This window comes from Somniosus microcephalus, chromosome 8, assembly GCF_052327205.1.
Source record: "Somniosus microcephalus isolate GS21.2 chromosome 8, FLI_Smic_1.0, whole genome shotgun sequence".
NCBI lineage: Eukaryota > Metazoa > Chordata > Chondrichthyes > Squaliformes > Somniosidae > Somniosus > Somniosus microcephalus.
This window is the reverse complement of record NC_140994.1, coordinates 82,812,201-82,827,850: the sequence shown is the minus strand read 5'-3', so window position 1 is coordinate 82,827,850 and position 15,650 is coordinate 82,812,201. Positions and strand designations below refer to the sequence as shown.

At 41.0% G+C, this 15,650-nt stretch overlaps 1 protein-coding gene across 1 annotated transcript in view; it reads right to left on the bottom strand.

The window, feature by feature from the left end:
- arid5b (AT-rich interaction domain 5B) overlaps window positions 1-14,244 on the bottom strand; it is a 125,702-nt gene extending 111,458 nt beyond the window's left edge. Inside the window, exons 1-3 of the mRNA XM_085994966.1 lie at window positions 13,793-14,244; window positions 13,274-13,528; window positions 4,652-4,886 (exon numbers count right to left, since the gene is read on the bottom strand). Coding sequence (XP_085851092.1) covers window positions 4,652-4,886; window positions 13,274-13,528; window positions 13,793-13,813 — 511 coding nt within the window. The 5' untranslated portion in view covers window positions 13,814-14,244. The remainder of the gene's footprint in view (window positions 1-4,651; window positions 4,887-13,273; window positions 13,529-13,792) is intronic.
- Window positions 14,245-15,650: the final 1,406 nt, after the last annotated feature.

Here is a 15,650-nt window from a genome sequence, read left to right as displayed (position 1 = left end):
TAAGAGAGTAGTGAAACTGAGACAAGAGGTTTGCTTTTGTAATGGGTACATTGGGGCAGTAATTCCTCCCCAAACGCGCGAGTACGGAAGGGGTACTCACGCGTCTGGCCGGAGGAAATACCGGTTTTCAGCATGCACAGCGCATGCGCTGAAAACCGGCATTTCCTCTCCTCTAACCCAAAAGGTGAAGAGGCTAGCGCGTGCGCTGTAGGGGGCAGCGCGTGCGTCTTGGATTTCCTCTGTTTTGGGGGATTTGCGCATGTGTAAAGGCCTCCGGTCTTTACGCTTGTAAAAAGCACACGTAAGTATTTATTTTTTTACAGGTAAGTGGTGTTTTAGTGCAATTTAGAATTTTTTTCCACAGGTTTATTATTTTAAAGAATCTACAATAAGGTAAGTTTAGTTTTAGACCCTTTTTATTAAAAATTTATTTTTTTCAAAAAAAAAAAAATTGTTTAAATTATTTTTTTAAACTTATTTATACTTAATTTAATGATTGGGATGTTTTTTAAAATTTTATTTAAAGTTTAAGTAGTGTTTTGGGGTGCAGTACTTTTCATGAGTTTGACAGTTCTTACTCAAACTTATGAATGAAGTTTCCCCTCCCCTGATTGGCTGAACAGTGCTCACCTGATCCCAGCCGGCACATCACACTAACTACGCCGCTGGGTCAGGTTAGCACAGCGCGCCGACATCAGAACCGGGCCACTGACAGGAAATCCACTGCGGGCCAGGTTTCAGATGTCGGCGCGCCGGGTAAGTGCACATCGGGGGCTTGCAGGCGCGGCAAGCCCCCGACACCAAGTTCTGGGCCATTATAATTTTAAGCACAGAATTGAGCGCGCGTCTGGACAAAGCCAGTGGTGCGACAGAAGTGGACCGATTTACCAAGGTAGTTTGCAACGGAGGTGGGCAATTGCTCAGAATTCCTCAGTGAGGACGGTTGTGTCAATATGGCATTTGGGACAAGCGGAGTGCAAGTGTGACTTTTTCCACGCGTGACACTTTCAAGTGTGACAGACACAGTAGATGCAACACTTTCATATATGCACTAGCAAATCTCCTGTGGTGTTGCTCATAGGTAGTCTGGGATCCCCAGTATGGTGATTATGGCTAATCGGACCTGTGTGTAAGGTCAGCGCTCAATTACTCCCTGTGTAAGTACCGGTAACGGCAGCTGGTTATAACTTGCTCAGGTCAGTTAGAGGTCAGTAAACTGCTTGGAAATTTCAGTCACCGGATTAATGACTGGTTTTCTTTATTTTATCGAGATTGTTTTGCAACAAAGCCTAATATATATGGGCCCAAAAATTTCTGCTGGGGAGGCAGGAATTTAGGGTGGAATCTGCTTACTCCAGGACTCTTCCCCATTTGCCATGGCTTTTTAAATTCTGGTGGGGCGAGGGGTGGGCGGGCATTGTGGGCCCATCTTCTATCTGACCTGCTGCATCAACAGGGTGTTCGAGGGAATTCTCAGTCTATCCCAGGAATTCCACCCTCTGTAAGCCTAAGCGGAACTCTCCAGCGAAGAGCATGAGTCCACTGAGGGGTTCAAGAAGCCCCAAACCTTTACTGGGGATGGATTACATTCCCCCAAGAGGCTGTTTACTCCATTGGAAGCACAAGGTGCAAAGCTAAAGCTTCTCTCCATCAGGGCACAGAGATTCAAATCGGAAGGGGTGTAGAATGAGGGGGGGCAATTGACCCAAGTCCATCAGCAAGGTTAAAATTACCTCCCATTCGGTTTTACACTATATAATATTCCGACACTCAAAACAGCACATCCATAAGGAGCGTCATGGGAGATTTGCCAGTTACACTATAAAAACTAGCACACATTTCCTGTGTCATACTACTTTGTCACATCCAAGTGTCATTCACACATTTAAGGAAAAAAAATATAACTTTCCATGAACACAAACAGCAGATACAGGATACTTGTCATCTCTAAATTGACCTCGATGAACCCAGTGTTTACATGACAGCAATTAGACCTTGTAGCCCTAAAGGAACACACCTACATTTTACATGGTATAATGTTCCTGACCTTATAAAGTAGTGCATCCTCTGACTCACTGTTAGCAGTGCTATAGCAAGTTTTCTAGTAATTAGTCTGTTGAAGAATACGCTGTTTATAAGGGGCAGGATTATTATTTCATGCACTGTGTATTATTCTGCTGCTAAAGAGCATCAACATCCCTTTAAAGCTGCAAGATGTAAATACTCTGTCTTCCTCAGGTCAATTGGAGACTCAATGATCTTAGCAGATCCTTGGCTTAAGAGATTGGATTTGCTTTCTTTCCATAATAAGTGCAACTCCTGAAGTCAAGTAGAAAAGATTTTCTGTTGGCGAATAGTTTTTCTGTACATTAGAGAATATTGGCTCTTGTCCTTTACTTTATACTAACACGAGTGACAGTGTGATACCTGCTGCTTCCGAGGGAAGTTCGTTGGCTAGCTGCAGCCTATAAATCCTGGCTCCAGGTCAGACGAAACAAACAGGAAATAACTGGCCCCCTTTCCTTTTTTGTAAAAAAAAAGCTACTTGCTCATTGGCAAAAAGCAACAGACACATCTCAAAACGGAGATAGGTAGATATAGACAGACCTTTTACAGACTTGCAGTATGGACACATAACCCCATAGTTTCAATGGTTTAACACTAGATCTAATATATTACACCAATTATATGACTTCCAACTATTGAAACAACCCATAAATTGAACTTAAAACTGATGCTTTACGTATCTGATTCACTTAATGCCAACAGCTGGTCATCTAAACTTTCAAAACAAAAAACGTATTCAGCGTCCGATAAATTGCATGGAAAATTGGTCGTGTACCACAAATCCAAACTTGGTTTACGACGTCACACACTTCAATACTGGTCTAGTTAGTGCGATAAATTGGGCGGTGCATGCTTAAAACTAGCTGATACATAAAGACTCATTCGTACATTTAGCAAATATATGCTTGCTTGTGCAGTAGCTCATCAAATTAGCAGCTTAAGAGATGGGCCCTGGATCCTAAAGTAATTAGATTGCAGAACTGGAATTTGGGCTGATATCCCACTCTCAATTGGCATGTTGAGCTCAGCTGCACTCCTTGGATAGCTTTTTTGCTCATTCTTGGCTGGGCCTTCTGGCGGCATAGGTCTCCACCTTGGGGGGGGGGGGTGGGGGGGAAGTGGGGAAGGGTTGGTATTGTAGGGGCAAGAAGAAAGTATCAGGGACACTGATCATGTCCGACAAAACATGCTTCACGATAGCCATTGCTGAAATCTAGACAGTCACGCACACAAAACTTGAGAGTGCAGTGTGGAGGCAGGAAGGGAGAAATGAGAAAGAGAGAGTGAAACGATTGTTTTAAAAATGTATTGGGCAGGCTGTCCTTAAAACATCCAAATATTGTTAACTATTCTGGATCAACATATTGGCCTCGGACATGCCCATTCAGGCTACCAGCTTTAAGTTCTACATGCCCAACTATTTACTGGCTCCAAGCAACATGATGGTTGGTAATGTAGATTTCTGATATGCATGGATAGAAACCAGCTGGTCAAAACCTTTAAATCCCTCTTCAGTACCGCTAGTTATTGCAATGGCTTACTACTGCTGTGTTAAACTTTAGTCTCTTCATAACCTGCAAATGAATAACACTGGAAGATGTGTTTTCAGCAGCCCTAGACAGAACTACCTTAAATACTTTGCTGACAAAATGGGTACTCTGCAAAAATCACTCTTACTTTACACCACAACTAATTATGCTCACATTTACAATACTTCGATTCTGCATTTACTACATTTCTTGAAAGAACGGAAAAGTGACATTTTTCAAGATGTAATAACACAAATTATAAACCTGGGTATTCACAATTCTTGATTGTTTTGCCATACTCTTTAAAACTGCACTAACAGAGGAAGGGGAACCAATCAATCAGTGAACACCTTAAATAATGTATGCTGTAACCATACCGATATGATATTATTCTAAGTAGGTCACTCAGCAAAATAAAAAATGGCAGTAAAAGGTCAGCATGTTTTTAAATAAAAACTAGTAATTTGCCCACAATGTTGCCCATGCTCATTTGATATTTTTTCAATACAAGATGGCAACAGCATTGGGAGACACTTCAGAAATGTGCTCCACAGAGCCACCTAGTGACCAGAGTTTGCATTACATTGTGACAGTTGACATAGCAAAACTGAATAATAAATATTGACAGAAAAGCATGGCCAAAAATTGTGACAACAAAAAGTAGGATGTGTGGAAAGTAAGAGATACAGACAGATTGATGCAGTTTCAGATGGATAACACATTTGTTTTACTGGCCACTGATTTATATAAAACAAGAAAATCAAACATTTTAAATGAAGGACTCATTTTTTTGCTTGCATGTCTAATAACACCAAACTTAGAACTCTCCAAGGAGTAACATCAATGACAAAAAAATCATAAATGTCGCAATGGTTGAAAACAGCAAACGCCAAATTGCAAGCCATTAAGTTTCGCCAGAGACCCAGAGGATATACACATCTGCTCAGTATCAACTGAACCTTAAATTGAATTGAAAAATAATGGGAAAGAATGGCTTTCAAATTAGAATTTTGAGCTGAAATATAAAAAAATGTAAAAAAAAAAATAATAATTACCAAGGTCAGCCTTTTCTTTTAACACATCCTTGAAATTGAGGCCACTGTTGAGGGTGCACTGTCTGTAGTGATGCAAGGCTTCCTTTTGTCCATTCATCCCCAGCTCCTTTCTCTTTGAGGGTTTCAGTGACACAGCCCCGAGGCCCCGTGTCCATGTGCTGAAATCTGAGCACGCCCATTTCAGCAGGTCATCCAGCTTCACGACTACTTTCTCCGAAACAGCTACAACTTCATCCTGTAAACAATACCAGAAACAGCAAAGAAATAGTAACATGACCTTGCTGATCTTTAATGGTGCAAAGCAGCATCATTTACATTTCAGACAATCCAATTTTCAATTTACTACCTGTTGTACATTTACTTAGTTGATGATTGAATAATATATTTCTTGAATTACTGCCCAATTTTAATTTATTTTCTGTCGGCGTCTTTAGATAGAAACAGAAAATCATACAGCACAGGAGGCCACCATTCGGCCCATCGTGCCTGTACTTTAAAAGAGCTATCCAATTCATCCCACTTCCTGGTCTTTCCCTATAGCCCAGCAATTTTATCCTTTTCAAGTATTTATCCAATTCCCTTTTTGAAAGTTACTATTGAATCAGCTTCCAGCATCCTTTCAGGCCGTGAATTCCAGATCGCAACAATTCGTGGCATTAAAAAATTCTCATCTTCTCTCTGATTCTCTTGCCAATTATATTAAATCTGTGTCCTCTGGTTACCGACCCTCTATTATTCTCCAGCTGAGAGGATGAGCAGGTAACCTATCAGATACGTACAAATCAAATCTGCAATAAACCATTCAAAAGTGTACGTGAGCAGCCCAGGGTGACTTTCTTTCCAGTTTCTCTCCCTTCCTCTGGAGAGCCATCTGACCTCTACGCTACATCTCCGTCAGGCAGCATGGCCGATCACAGAAATGAGACAGCATCCTATCACTCTGGAGCACAATCTGTTGGTTCATCATCGCAGTGCGCCACTCTGCTGCCTAATCGATTTATATTAAGTTTTTTCTTTCCGCATTACCACTTTACTGAATATATTTATCAGTAAGGGATACCATGAAAACAAGCTCAGCAAAACCAGCCAACAACCTTTTAGCAGAGAGAGTAATGGTCACAAACTAATATTTCACTCTCCATTTGCAAATAAAATCAGTCGGACAAAATTCTACTGGCAGAAAAAATCAAATGCAAACATTTATTTAAGGAAGGTTCAAATCATTAATGTAAACAAGATCTGTGTAATCTTAACGTCAACTGTTAGTGGGATAGTTTGAGTGTTGTATTCAGAAGGTCAATGGACGAGGTGTTTTAAAAGACACGATACAGGAATAAGTTTGAAAGGTTCCAAATGGTCAAGGTTCCAAAGTTCAACATATAGTTCCACAGAATCTTAGATCTCATTTTCATCGTTATTTTTATTTAAACATTTGAGATCCCTCTAGTCTCGTCATGACATGTAATTCTTTGCTTTCATGCTGCATGAATGATTTTCTGTAAATTTCTAACATGATTCTAGCAAAAATTATGAAAGGAATATACTGAATATTTGCATTTCATAATATCGTTGGAATAATCAATTGAGATTATTCTAACTGTCGTTTAGATGCCATCAGGAGATTATATTTAAAGTGCACTAATGGATCCATACCAAACCGTTTTAAATCCAAAACTTCCTCAAATTCTTCCAGCTTTCTTCCCCAAATAACCCAACTTCTTGCTTTCTAATAATGAAATACACGGTTGAAGATACGTTGTAAATTGAATGACAACCTCACATCATTAACACAAGTCATAATTAGTACTTTATAAGTTTAATTGTTTTTTTTTAAAAAGCCTATCTTTATTGGTGATGAAACACAGTGCCTGTATTAGTTTGCAGAAATAAGATTTGCGACATAAAGCCCCAATACAGGAAACATACCAAACATAAAAGACATTTTACAGGTTTTGTTATCCATTTTGAATCTTCTGTTGTTGGATGATTTGTTTGAATTCTGTTTCATACTTATTGCCTTGATGAACACATCTGCTAGCTGTGTAGGCAGTAACGCTTGTAATATGAGAATGTGAAAACAATCGCTTCCCGAAGTTCATCAAATCAACTTTAATGCCAGAATTTCCAGATGCTCGTCCAAATACAATTTTAAAACAGTGGGATTATAGACCAAGTAAAAACGCCAATCTTTGAAAAAATACCTTATGCCTAAAGCCAGCAGTCTTATTTTTTTTCCAAACATTCATTATATTTAAATGCCTTAGTATAAAAAAAAGTCCTCAAATACAAAGAAGGAAACAAATGTAAGAGCCTAAAGATTTATTAGTGCCTGTAAATCGTAAGAACAAAGGTTAAAGAGATTGCTTGATGTAACAGACCGTACAAAAGCAGAATCGAAGATCACCAAAGTGCTTTTTACTTTATTTAGCGAAAACATCAAATATCCATCTTAAAAGGAGTAATAGTTTACCATAATGTATAATTTTCAGGCAATCATATTACAGGAAACTTCACATGTCACAAAATGCCAGTAAACTATATAATAAAATGTCGCTTACAGTTAGCAGTGAAATTGTATGCACCCATCCATATAATAATGTTAGTTAATGTATGGTTTGGTCTGTTCCACCCTTTGATAAACCAGCTACCAAAAGAAAGAAAATCTGTCATGCTGAGAATGTTTCAGTCTGTTGCCTCATGAGGTCAAAGAAAGAATTCCTCAGGTCAAAACAGATTAGTACACCTGCGTTACTGTCTATTGAATTACTGACCTAGCAACATGAGAAATGATGCCTACAGGAATGAGAAAAGCCTTTATGTAAAGTGACTATCAAGTAATTCATGTTCTCAAAAAAAAGAGACTTAGATTTTCAATTTTGTTCTCGTTCCAAATTCAATTAACAAAAAGCTCAATGAAGGGATGGAATAAATCCACATTAAAAACTTTAGATTCTAACCTTATAAATGTTACATTCAGCACAAATGACAAATATGCATTTTGAACTGTAAATTATATTACTCATTTTATGAACGATCTTAAAATGTGCTATCGTTGTCACAAATGATTTGCAATTGCTTCAATAATAAAACCATAATTGTCGGATATGTCCCAACACCAGATTACACAATAGCATCTGAAAAATGCTACATCTGGAACAGAGATCATGGCAAAATTAGACAAGACAAAAACAAATTATATTAAAATATTCATTTATAGTCACATTTTCATTTTTTTTGTCCCCTCTCAAGGCACTAACTACCCTCCTACCCAAATTACCATTCTTCACTTTCTATCTTACACTTCAAAAGTACTTAATTGGCTGTAAAGTGCTTTGTGACGTCTTATGGTCGTGAAAGGCGCGATATAAATGCAAGTCATTTTTCATGCGTGAAACTGGACAAATGAGTGGCGGCGTACTATTCGACTGTGGGAAGCATCAGCGCCAAGTCTGCTCCTGTTCTCGCCCGACATCCGCGCACATGCTTTTCAGCAGGAGTCACCGGATAACCGTTGGCGGTGGGAGCCCTAAACAATTTTTCTCCTCGCTAGCCCAGAGGACATTAGTAGCTTCTTGTTAACTCGAGCTGGCAGCGCTAGAAAGCAGAGGGGTCTGAGCTCTAGTCATACTGGGCTGCATAGGTGCATTGCCAGGGTGCCTCAGGGCCACATATGTAAAGTTCCTCGTTAATTTGCATCTATCTCAAGTTGCTAGTACTAACAGCGATTGGTGTTTGTGATTTAGGATTTCTCCACCAGCCCTTCCCAAACCTCCAGGCCCACAATGTTCAAACCAGCAAAACATTAGAGGGATGTAGTACTGAGTTGCCTGGGCTTTAAGGAAAGGGCTTCTGGGGCATGGGACTTGCATGTGGGCCATGAGTTGCAATTTGGACACCCCCTCTAATCATGCCCATGTACTATTCTGCAACAGATTAATGTTAATATTTGGTGTGTGTGTGTCATGTGGCGCCTTGTTTACAACCTATTTTGATTAGCTTAGCAATTCAGGACTGACAACGCTACCTCGACTAACATAACTCATCACTGTTAACGCCAGTGTTGCATTTCGCCATGGAATTTTGGCTTGTACAGTTACGAGGAGTTAAAAACTGGAAAACAACAAAACTTGCACTGACCACCTATATAATCCTGGCACCTTTGCATGCAAACACGAAAACATGCCAGAACGCTCAATACACACTGGATCAATGCCAGGTGAAACTTGAACTGATCGTCTATAAAATCTTGTACTCTTAAGAGAACACTGTATAACCTTTGCAACCCAGTCATTTCACTGTTAAAGTTAGCAATGAACTGCAAAAAGTAATTAGAGGCCTACTATTCAATTCACAATACTATTTGAGGACCGAATGCTTTATGAGCATTTGGTAACTAGAACCTAACTTAAAACAGTCAGATGCTTGGCACTGAAGTCAAGCTTTTTCCCCCCGCTCCTTTCTTCCTGAACAAACAATCATTTAAAAAAAAATTCTGAAGGCTAGTTTTTAAAAGCTCTTTAAATTACACATGCCAGCAGTAGAACTGGGAGTTTATTTTTAACAAATGTTAAATTTCATTCCAAGGCATTTATTTTCCTGGTACTTTCTACAGGCCTGTTTATAACCATAAAACATCATGACATTGCTCTCTATTTGAATTTATGTTATTATTTCCCCTACTATATTTTATTTAAAAGTTGTTTAAACATATCTTCAGTTACTGCCTTCATGGTGACTGACCCACTTTAAATCAGCCTTACTGTTCATGCAATACAGCTTGTTGGATTTAAATTCTGAAATAGACAAGTGACTCTTGGGGGGAAAGGATATTGCAGTCTTCCTATTACTATATTCAAAACAGCTGACATTATTCAAATAATTGGCACATTAAATGAAAAAGCACATAATGCTCTCAGTATCAGAACAGTGCTTGTGAACATAAGAAATGCAAAACTTGGAAAAAAATGTTGCCAAAAATACTGTGCTGTATTTCTCAGATTTGCATAACAGTATTCATTATATCTGATCCCCTCTGGGGAGTGGGCCATTAATATACTGTACAGTGAAGATGAACTACAATTTATTCAGCTTTGCTGGAATAGTTTGCCTTTATTAATACTGCATATTTATACCAGATTGAATATGCAGGCACAATTAGCATCTTATGATTCACAGCACTGCACTGAAAAGGTACATTAGTTTAGATAGAAGGCAATTTTTCTGCAACAAATAGTCTGGTTAAGAAATTCGGAGTAGGAGCATACAAGTCTAATGTAGTGTAGAATCATACGGCGCAGAAGGAATCCGTTTGGCCCACCATGCTTGCACCAGCTCTTTGAAAGAACTATCCGTTTTGTCTCACTACCACCCCCCCCCCCCAATCCCATCCCCACCCTGCTCTTTCCCCATTGCCCTCCAAATTTTTGTTTTCCAAGTATATATCCCATTCCCTTTTGAAAGTTAATATTGAATCTGCTTCCGCCACCCTTTCAGGCCGTGTATTCCAGATCATAAAAACTCGCTGCGTAAAAAAATATTTCTCCTCATCTCCCCCTCTGGTTCTGCTGAGTATGTCAATTTCTCAAAATGTAACCAATGACACCATAACCGTTCAGCTTCCCATATCAATTTTATTTGTGAGATCATGTCTTGTAGCGTTTGCCTCAGAGATACATGGCAATAGATTCTGGAATGGTAGGAGAATATCTTATTCGATACCAGGGTCTGACCCACTTGTCATCAATTGTCTTTTTTTACCCCAGTGTGATTTACGCATGCCTTGAAACCATACTGAAAAGGTTAAAAAAAGGGATCTATGAGGAATTAAAATGCAAGAATGTTGGTGTTAATTTTACAAACATTTACTATTGAAATTGTACTGTATACAAACACAAAATGCAATACATGTGTAGGGTATATATTTGTGCTTATAATGGAGAAAAATAGGCGATTTACTTTTGAAAAATGTCAGTATTTGCATACATTTTTAATCCATTACGATCTAATATTTTAATGTAAGAAATCACACAACACCAGGTTATAGTCCAACAGCTTGTGATTTCAAATAAAGCTGTTGGACTATAACCTGGTGTTGTGTGATTTCTTACATTTGTCCACCCCAGTCCAACTCCGGCATCTCCACACCATGGCTAATATTTTAATAGGAATGCATCCATTTATGATCTAGCATTAAAGGGGCACTTCTGTTTTATGGTATTGATGAATCAACACAAATTTGGCAACATACGTTTTTGCAATTGGTATGCACACTTTTTAAAAGAACAATTGATTTCCTATGGGGTTTCCAAATTTAGAGATTAACTTGCAATGATAGGTCAATTAACTGGTAATTCCCGTTCCTGGGCAGGCAGTTGGTGCAATATGAAGGCGCATACAACGTGCGATAGACGATAGCCATCAATCCGGACAAGAATCCGTATGTACACAGCACACCTATTAATATGTGACAACTGCGCTCGCATATTTATTAATGGGAGTCTCGCATCGGGCTCGCTGGATCTTGGTGTGAGTTTCTCTGGGCACCGTGCCAGGCTCGGGATCACTTGTTGCTGTTTCTGCTGCCGTTCTCTTTGCTAATGAATGACTAACTCTGGCCAGAAGGGAAATGACATCAGCGGGCGTGAAGCAAAGACAGCATCTGGAAACTACAACCGACTCCTACCCTCCTTCGCCGTGTTTATTGTGGAGTACACAAGATATTTGCATAATTTAAGGTCTGTCCGTAGGAGTAAACTTCCAGCTCACAGCGCCTCAGCAGATGATATTGAGGTTTCCGGGCCGATATTAACTGGAAGCTAATCATTAACAGCCTTTTGGTCCTTGATTCGGATATCAGAAATAGCAGATCAGCACAATTTTAACCACAATCTCATAGATACACACACATACACGTGTACATATCTATCTATATCTATATTATATATATATCTATCTATCTAGACACACACGTACATTTATATTATATAAATAAAAATTGTTGCTCAACATTTCAAATTTACTGAAGGTCACAGTGTGACTTCCTAGTTTATTTAGCTGAATAAACGGAATTACCATCCAGCAGGTTCGTGTTGAGAAAACTATGCATAAAACTTGTGGGCTTGGCTGACTGCATTCGGCACGGAAGGTGCAGAGAACAAATACATTAAAAAAATTAATTGTGGCATTTGCAGATATTCCAGCCTGCATAATAAGCTAATCGTTTTCAGCTGCTTAACATACGGGGGGCGGGGAAGCAAAGAGAGATTCGCCGAGAAGTGTCACGGGATCTGTGATCGTTATTTATTTTATTCTGATTTCCAGATCAGTAAACCGCGTCAAGTCATGAATTTCAAAAGTAAGTAATAAGGGGGGTGGAGAGAGACAGCTGCACAGGAAAAGTTAGACAGGGGGAGGGGAAACAGAACTCTTGAGAAAGGTCACAATGTTTTTCAATAGTTTATTTTTAATGGTAACAATGTACTTAGTAATTATCGAGTTGGAAAGGGAGACAAAGATTGAATATAACCACATTGGATCTTAACAAGTAACAGCGTGGTTAGAAGTCTTTAATGTGTTTGGGAAAGAAATAACAAAAAAAGGCGATATGAGGGTTTAACTGCTTCTAAACCTGTTGCAGATATGAAAAGGTAATTTGACACGCCGGCCTTTCAGAATGCACAATTAACTCCAGCGTGCAGACAAGAGCTGTTTTCAGGAGCACAACTAGTCAGTCGCCTGTAGTGTTTACAATCCATACTGGGATCGGCTGCTCTCTAGCCCCTATCGGGATACTGTAAATGCAGTTAAAATGCAGAACTATTTACACGTCACGTTAAACCAGCACTTCCAATGCGTAACTATTCATCACCGATTTTCACACACACACATCACTGCTAAATTACAGAGCATAAGTCCCGCGCAGACCAATCCAGTTCCCCCACTGCCCGGTTAATGTATTTATATGGTAACTGAATCAGATTTCGTTTCTGTATTAATAAAAAAAAGTTATTTAAAGATTTGCGTCATTGCATGGAAAATTGAGAGAGGCTGGTTTCCTTGGCACGCTTCATATTTTTTTCTCTTCTGAATCTGCCGTTTGGATGTTTACATGGAAAGAATCGGTTTTCATTACACACTGTCAGCATGTGATGTGCCTTTACAATCATAAAAATCCACCGGCCTTTGCTGCATAACATGCCTTTTGTGAAGACATCCAGACAATGCATTATTCTACCTGTCCCTTTTCACCCAGTTACACGCCTTCATAGAATAGCTTTGATCTCATCCCCGTTTCGTAATTTCCGACCATACTAAATATTTTTAAATCAATCACACAGCGCCCCCCCTCTAAAGTCCAACAGAGAAAGAGCTGAACATAACCCAAGCAAACTGCAAGGGAGGGGGGGGGGGGAAATGCCAAGATACCCCCTCCCTTGGCTTTACAGTGTGCAAACAGATCCTATAAATATTTACTTTTACTTTGAAGCTCATGCCCAGCAAATGCTGATCTCTCGCAGACAAAGTGCACAGCTCAAATTTCATAAAACAAGTAACAGCACACACAAAAATATTATGAAGTCAATTAAAAGTGAATCAAACAAGGGGGGGGGGGGGGGTCATCACCTCTCCGTGGCCGATCGACCTTCCTTGGGGTGTATCTTCTGGGAGAAAGTAGAGTTTGGAACTCGACAAAAGTTGCTTGTTGTTTCTCTCTTCCCACAACAGCTGGAGTTCTGCTATGCAAATCGGAGCTCCTGGCTTACATCTTACAAAGAAAAAGTCTCCGAGGGAGAGGATTCTTGGTCTGCCTTCAAGACTGAATTTGAAAGCTTTGTAGAAAATGTAGGCTCCGTGTAAACCGCACGGAGAACCAACCCACTGCGTGGAAAAAAAAACACACAAATTAATAAATATTAAATAAACATTGCGAGAAAAAAAAATTTGAATGTGAAGGAATTTAAGCAAAATGTATTTTTGGAGCAATTTCTTTAAAAAGAGTTTTAGGTCAGCTTTTTAAATTATTTTTAAACAAACAAAAAAACTTTATAAACAGCTTATTGACGAGTCATTAGAAGTAAGGAGGAGGTAGGAGTGCAGGGGTTTGGAGAGCAGTGGGAATACCAGCAGAAAGCAGTTCAATACCTTGATTGAGTCCGTCTCCATATCGCCCTGCTCAATTGATTGAAGTCTACATTCTCCTCCAAACTTGGCTTGAATGAAAGTGCCAGGTCCTGGCAGGTGTGCGCCGGGAGCGGCGGAGATGCCGCAATATGAAATTCATTTCCCTTCGTCCCGCCAGCGCCAATGTGACCGCCGACTGCGCCCAATTATTGCCACTCCCCCCGAGTTCCCATGCCTCCTCTCCGAACTGCGCCAAACGCCTGAAAGTCACCCCTTTTTGGGGGGGCAAAGTGAGTTGCCGGGGCGGCCCTGCCCGACCCGGCCCGACGATGGCCAGGGCGGGCGGCTTCGGGCACTGGGAGAAATTCGGGCGGGGCTGCCGGCGGGAGGGGCCGGCTGCCCCGCTCGCCCAGCGCCCGGTTGCCGGCCGGCTGGAGGCGGGGGCTCATTTTTCGCCGCGGTTTTGGCGGCCGCCGGCCTCTACCGTTCTGTCAGGACCTGCGGCATGACGTCAGCGTGTGTAGGAGCGGGCGAAGAGTTCGCGCGGGGGGGTGAGCACGCACCGGCCGGGCGCGCACGTACCAGCCGTCAGTGGTCGGGAGCGTGCACGTACCCGCCGTCAGCCAGCGCGCGCCGCCTCAGCGAGTTCAGCCGCACCGACCACAAGAACTGGGTTCGCGCGGGACCGCGCACGTACATGCGCGTGCACCCCTCCTTTCCTATAACAATTTTTTTTAGAAACGTAAAAGTGGAAACAGAGGCGAAGCATCAGGAATAACAACAGAGGTTGGAGTTCCCCCGGGTGCTGCTGAGTGATCTAGCATTGCTTTGCTCTCTTTGCCTGGCCCAGGGGTTCCTGCATTGCATGGTTCCCACTACTGTCTAACCCTGGGGTTTATGCATTGCACGGTTCCGACTACTGCCTAACCCTGGGGTTTATGCATTGCACGGTTCCCACTACTGCCTGGCCCTCATGCATTGTTCAGTTTCCACTGCTGCCAGCCCTGGGATGTATGCATTGCATGGTTCAGTTACTGCTGGTTCTTGCATTGCAATACATTGCACGGCTCCGGGCGCTGCCAGCCCTGCGGTTCATGTATTGCATTGCCCTGGAAGGGTAAGGTAGTGGGGGGTCGGTACCGGGTCTCAACCCGAATCTGCCCCCTTGCTGGGCAGCGCGTCTCCCCTTCCCACCCCTTATTTTTAATATTCACAATACTAAAAGTCTGGCTGCATGCGTTGGATTTGTGTAACCCTGACTCGATGCAGCATTTGGTTAATAATTAATTACTTTATTTTTTTCTGTAGCTATGGCACGTAACAGAAAACAGGAGCGGGGAAGCAAGGCTGGGGTCCGTTAAGTAGTAGGTGTGTGCACACTTATATCTGCGTTGCTGTATTTTAACTGCAGTGAAAGACCTCAGTGCCTGCAGCGTAAATAGCTCGTTTATGTTGCAGTCTATTTCTGTACCGCGAAAGCAGAGCGATATTAATACAGGTACACACAGCACGAACGGAAAGCATCCGCAAGCATGCATATCCCGCCCCAAAGGTGGTCATCTAATTTCATGTTTCTTTTATGCTCCGTATAGAGAAAGAAAAACAACTCTCGTGTTATTTCAATGCGGCTCCATATAACAACAAAAAAGTGATGACCTTCAAAATTGTGCGTGTGTTTTTGGTGGGAGGGGAATTTTCCACTGCTCTGGACTTGCAGAAACCCTATTTCACGTCCTTTACAGTAATAATCACAGCCAAGTGCAAAGATGAGATCCATTCTGGAGCGAGTTTAGACAGTAAGGGGGCGGTAATGAGAAGTGTATTTACATTTTCAGTAAGAAGTGTCCAATTTCAAACATGTACAAAAAATGTATGCAAA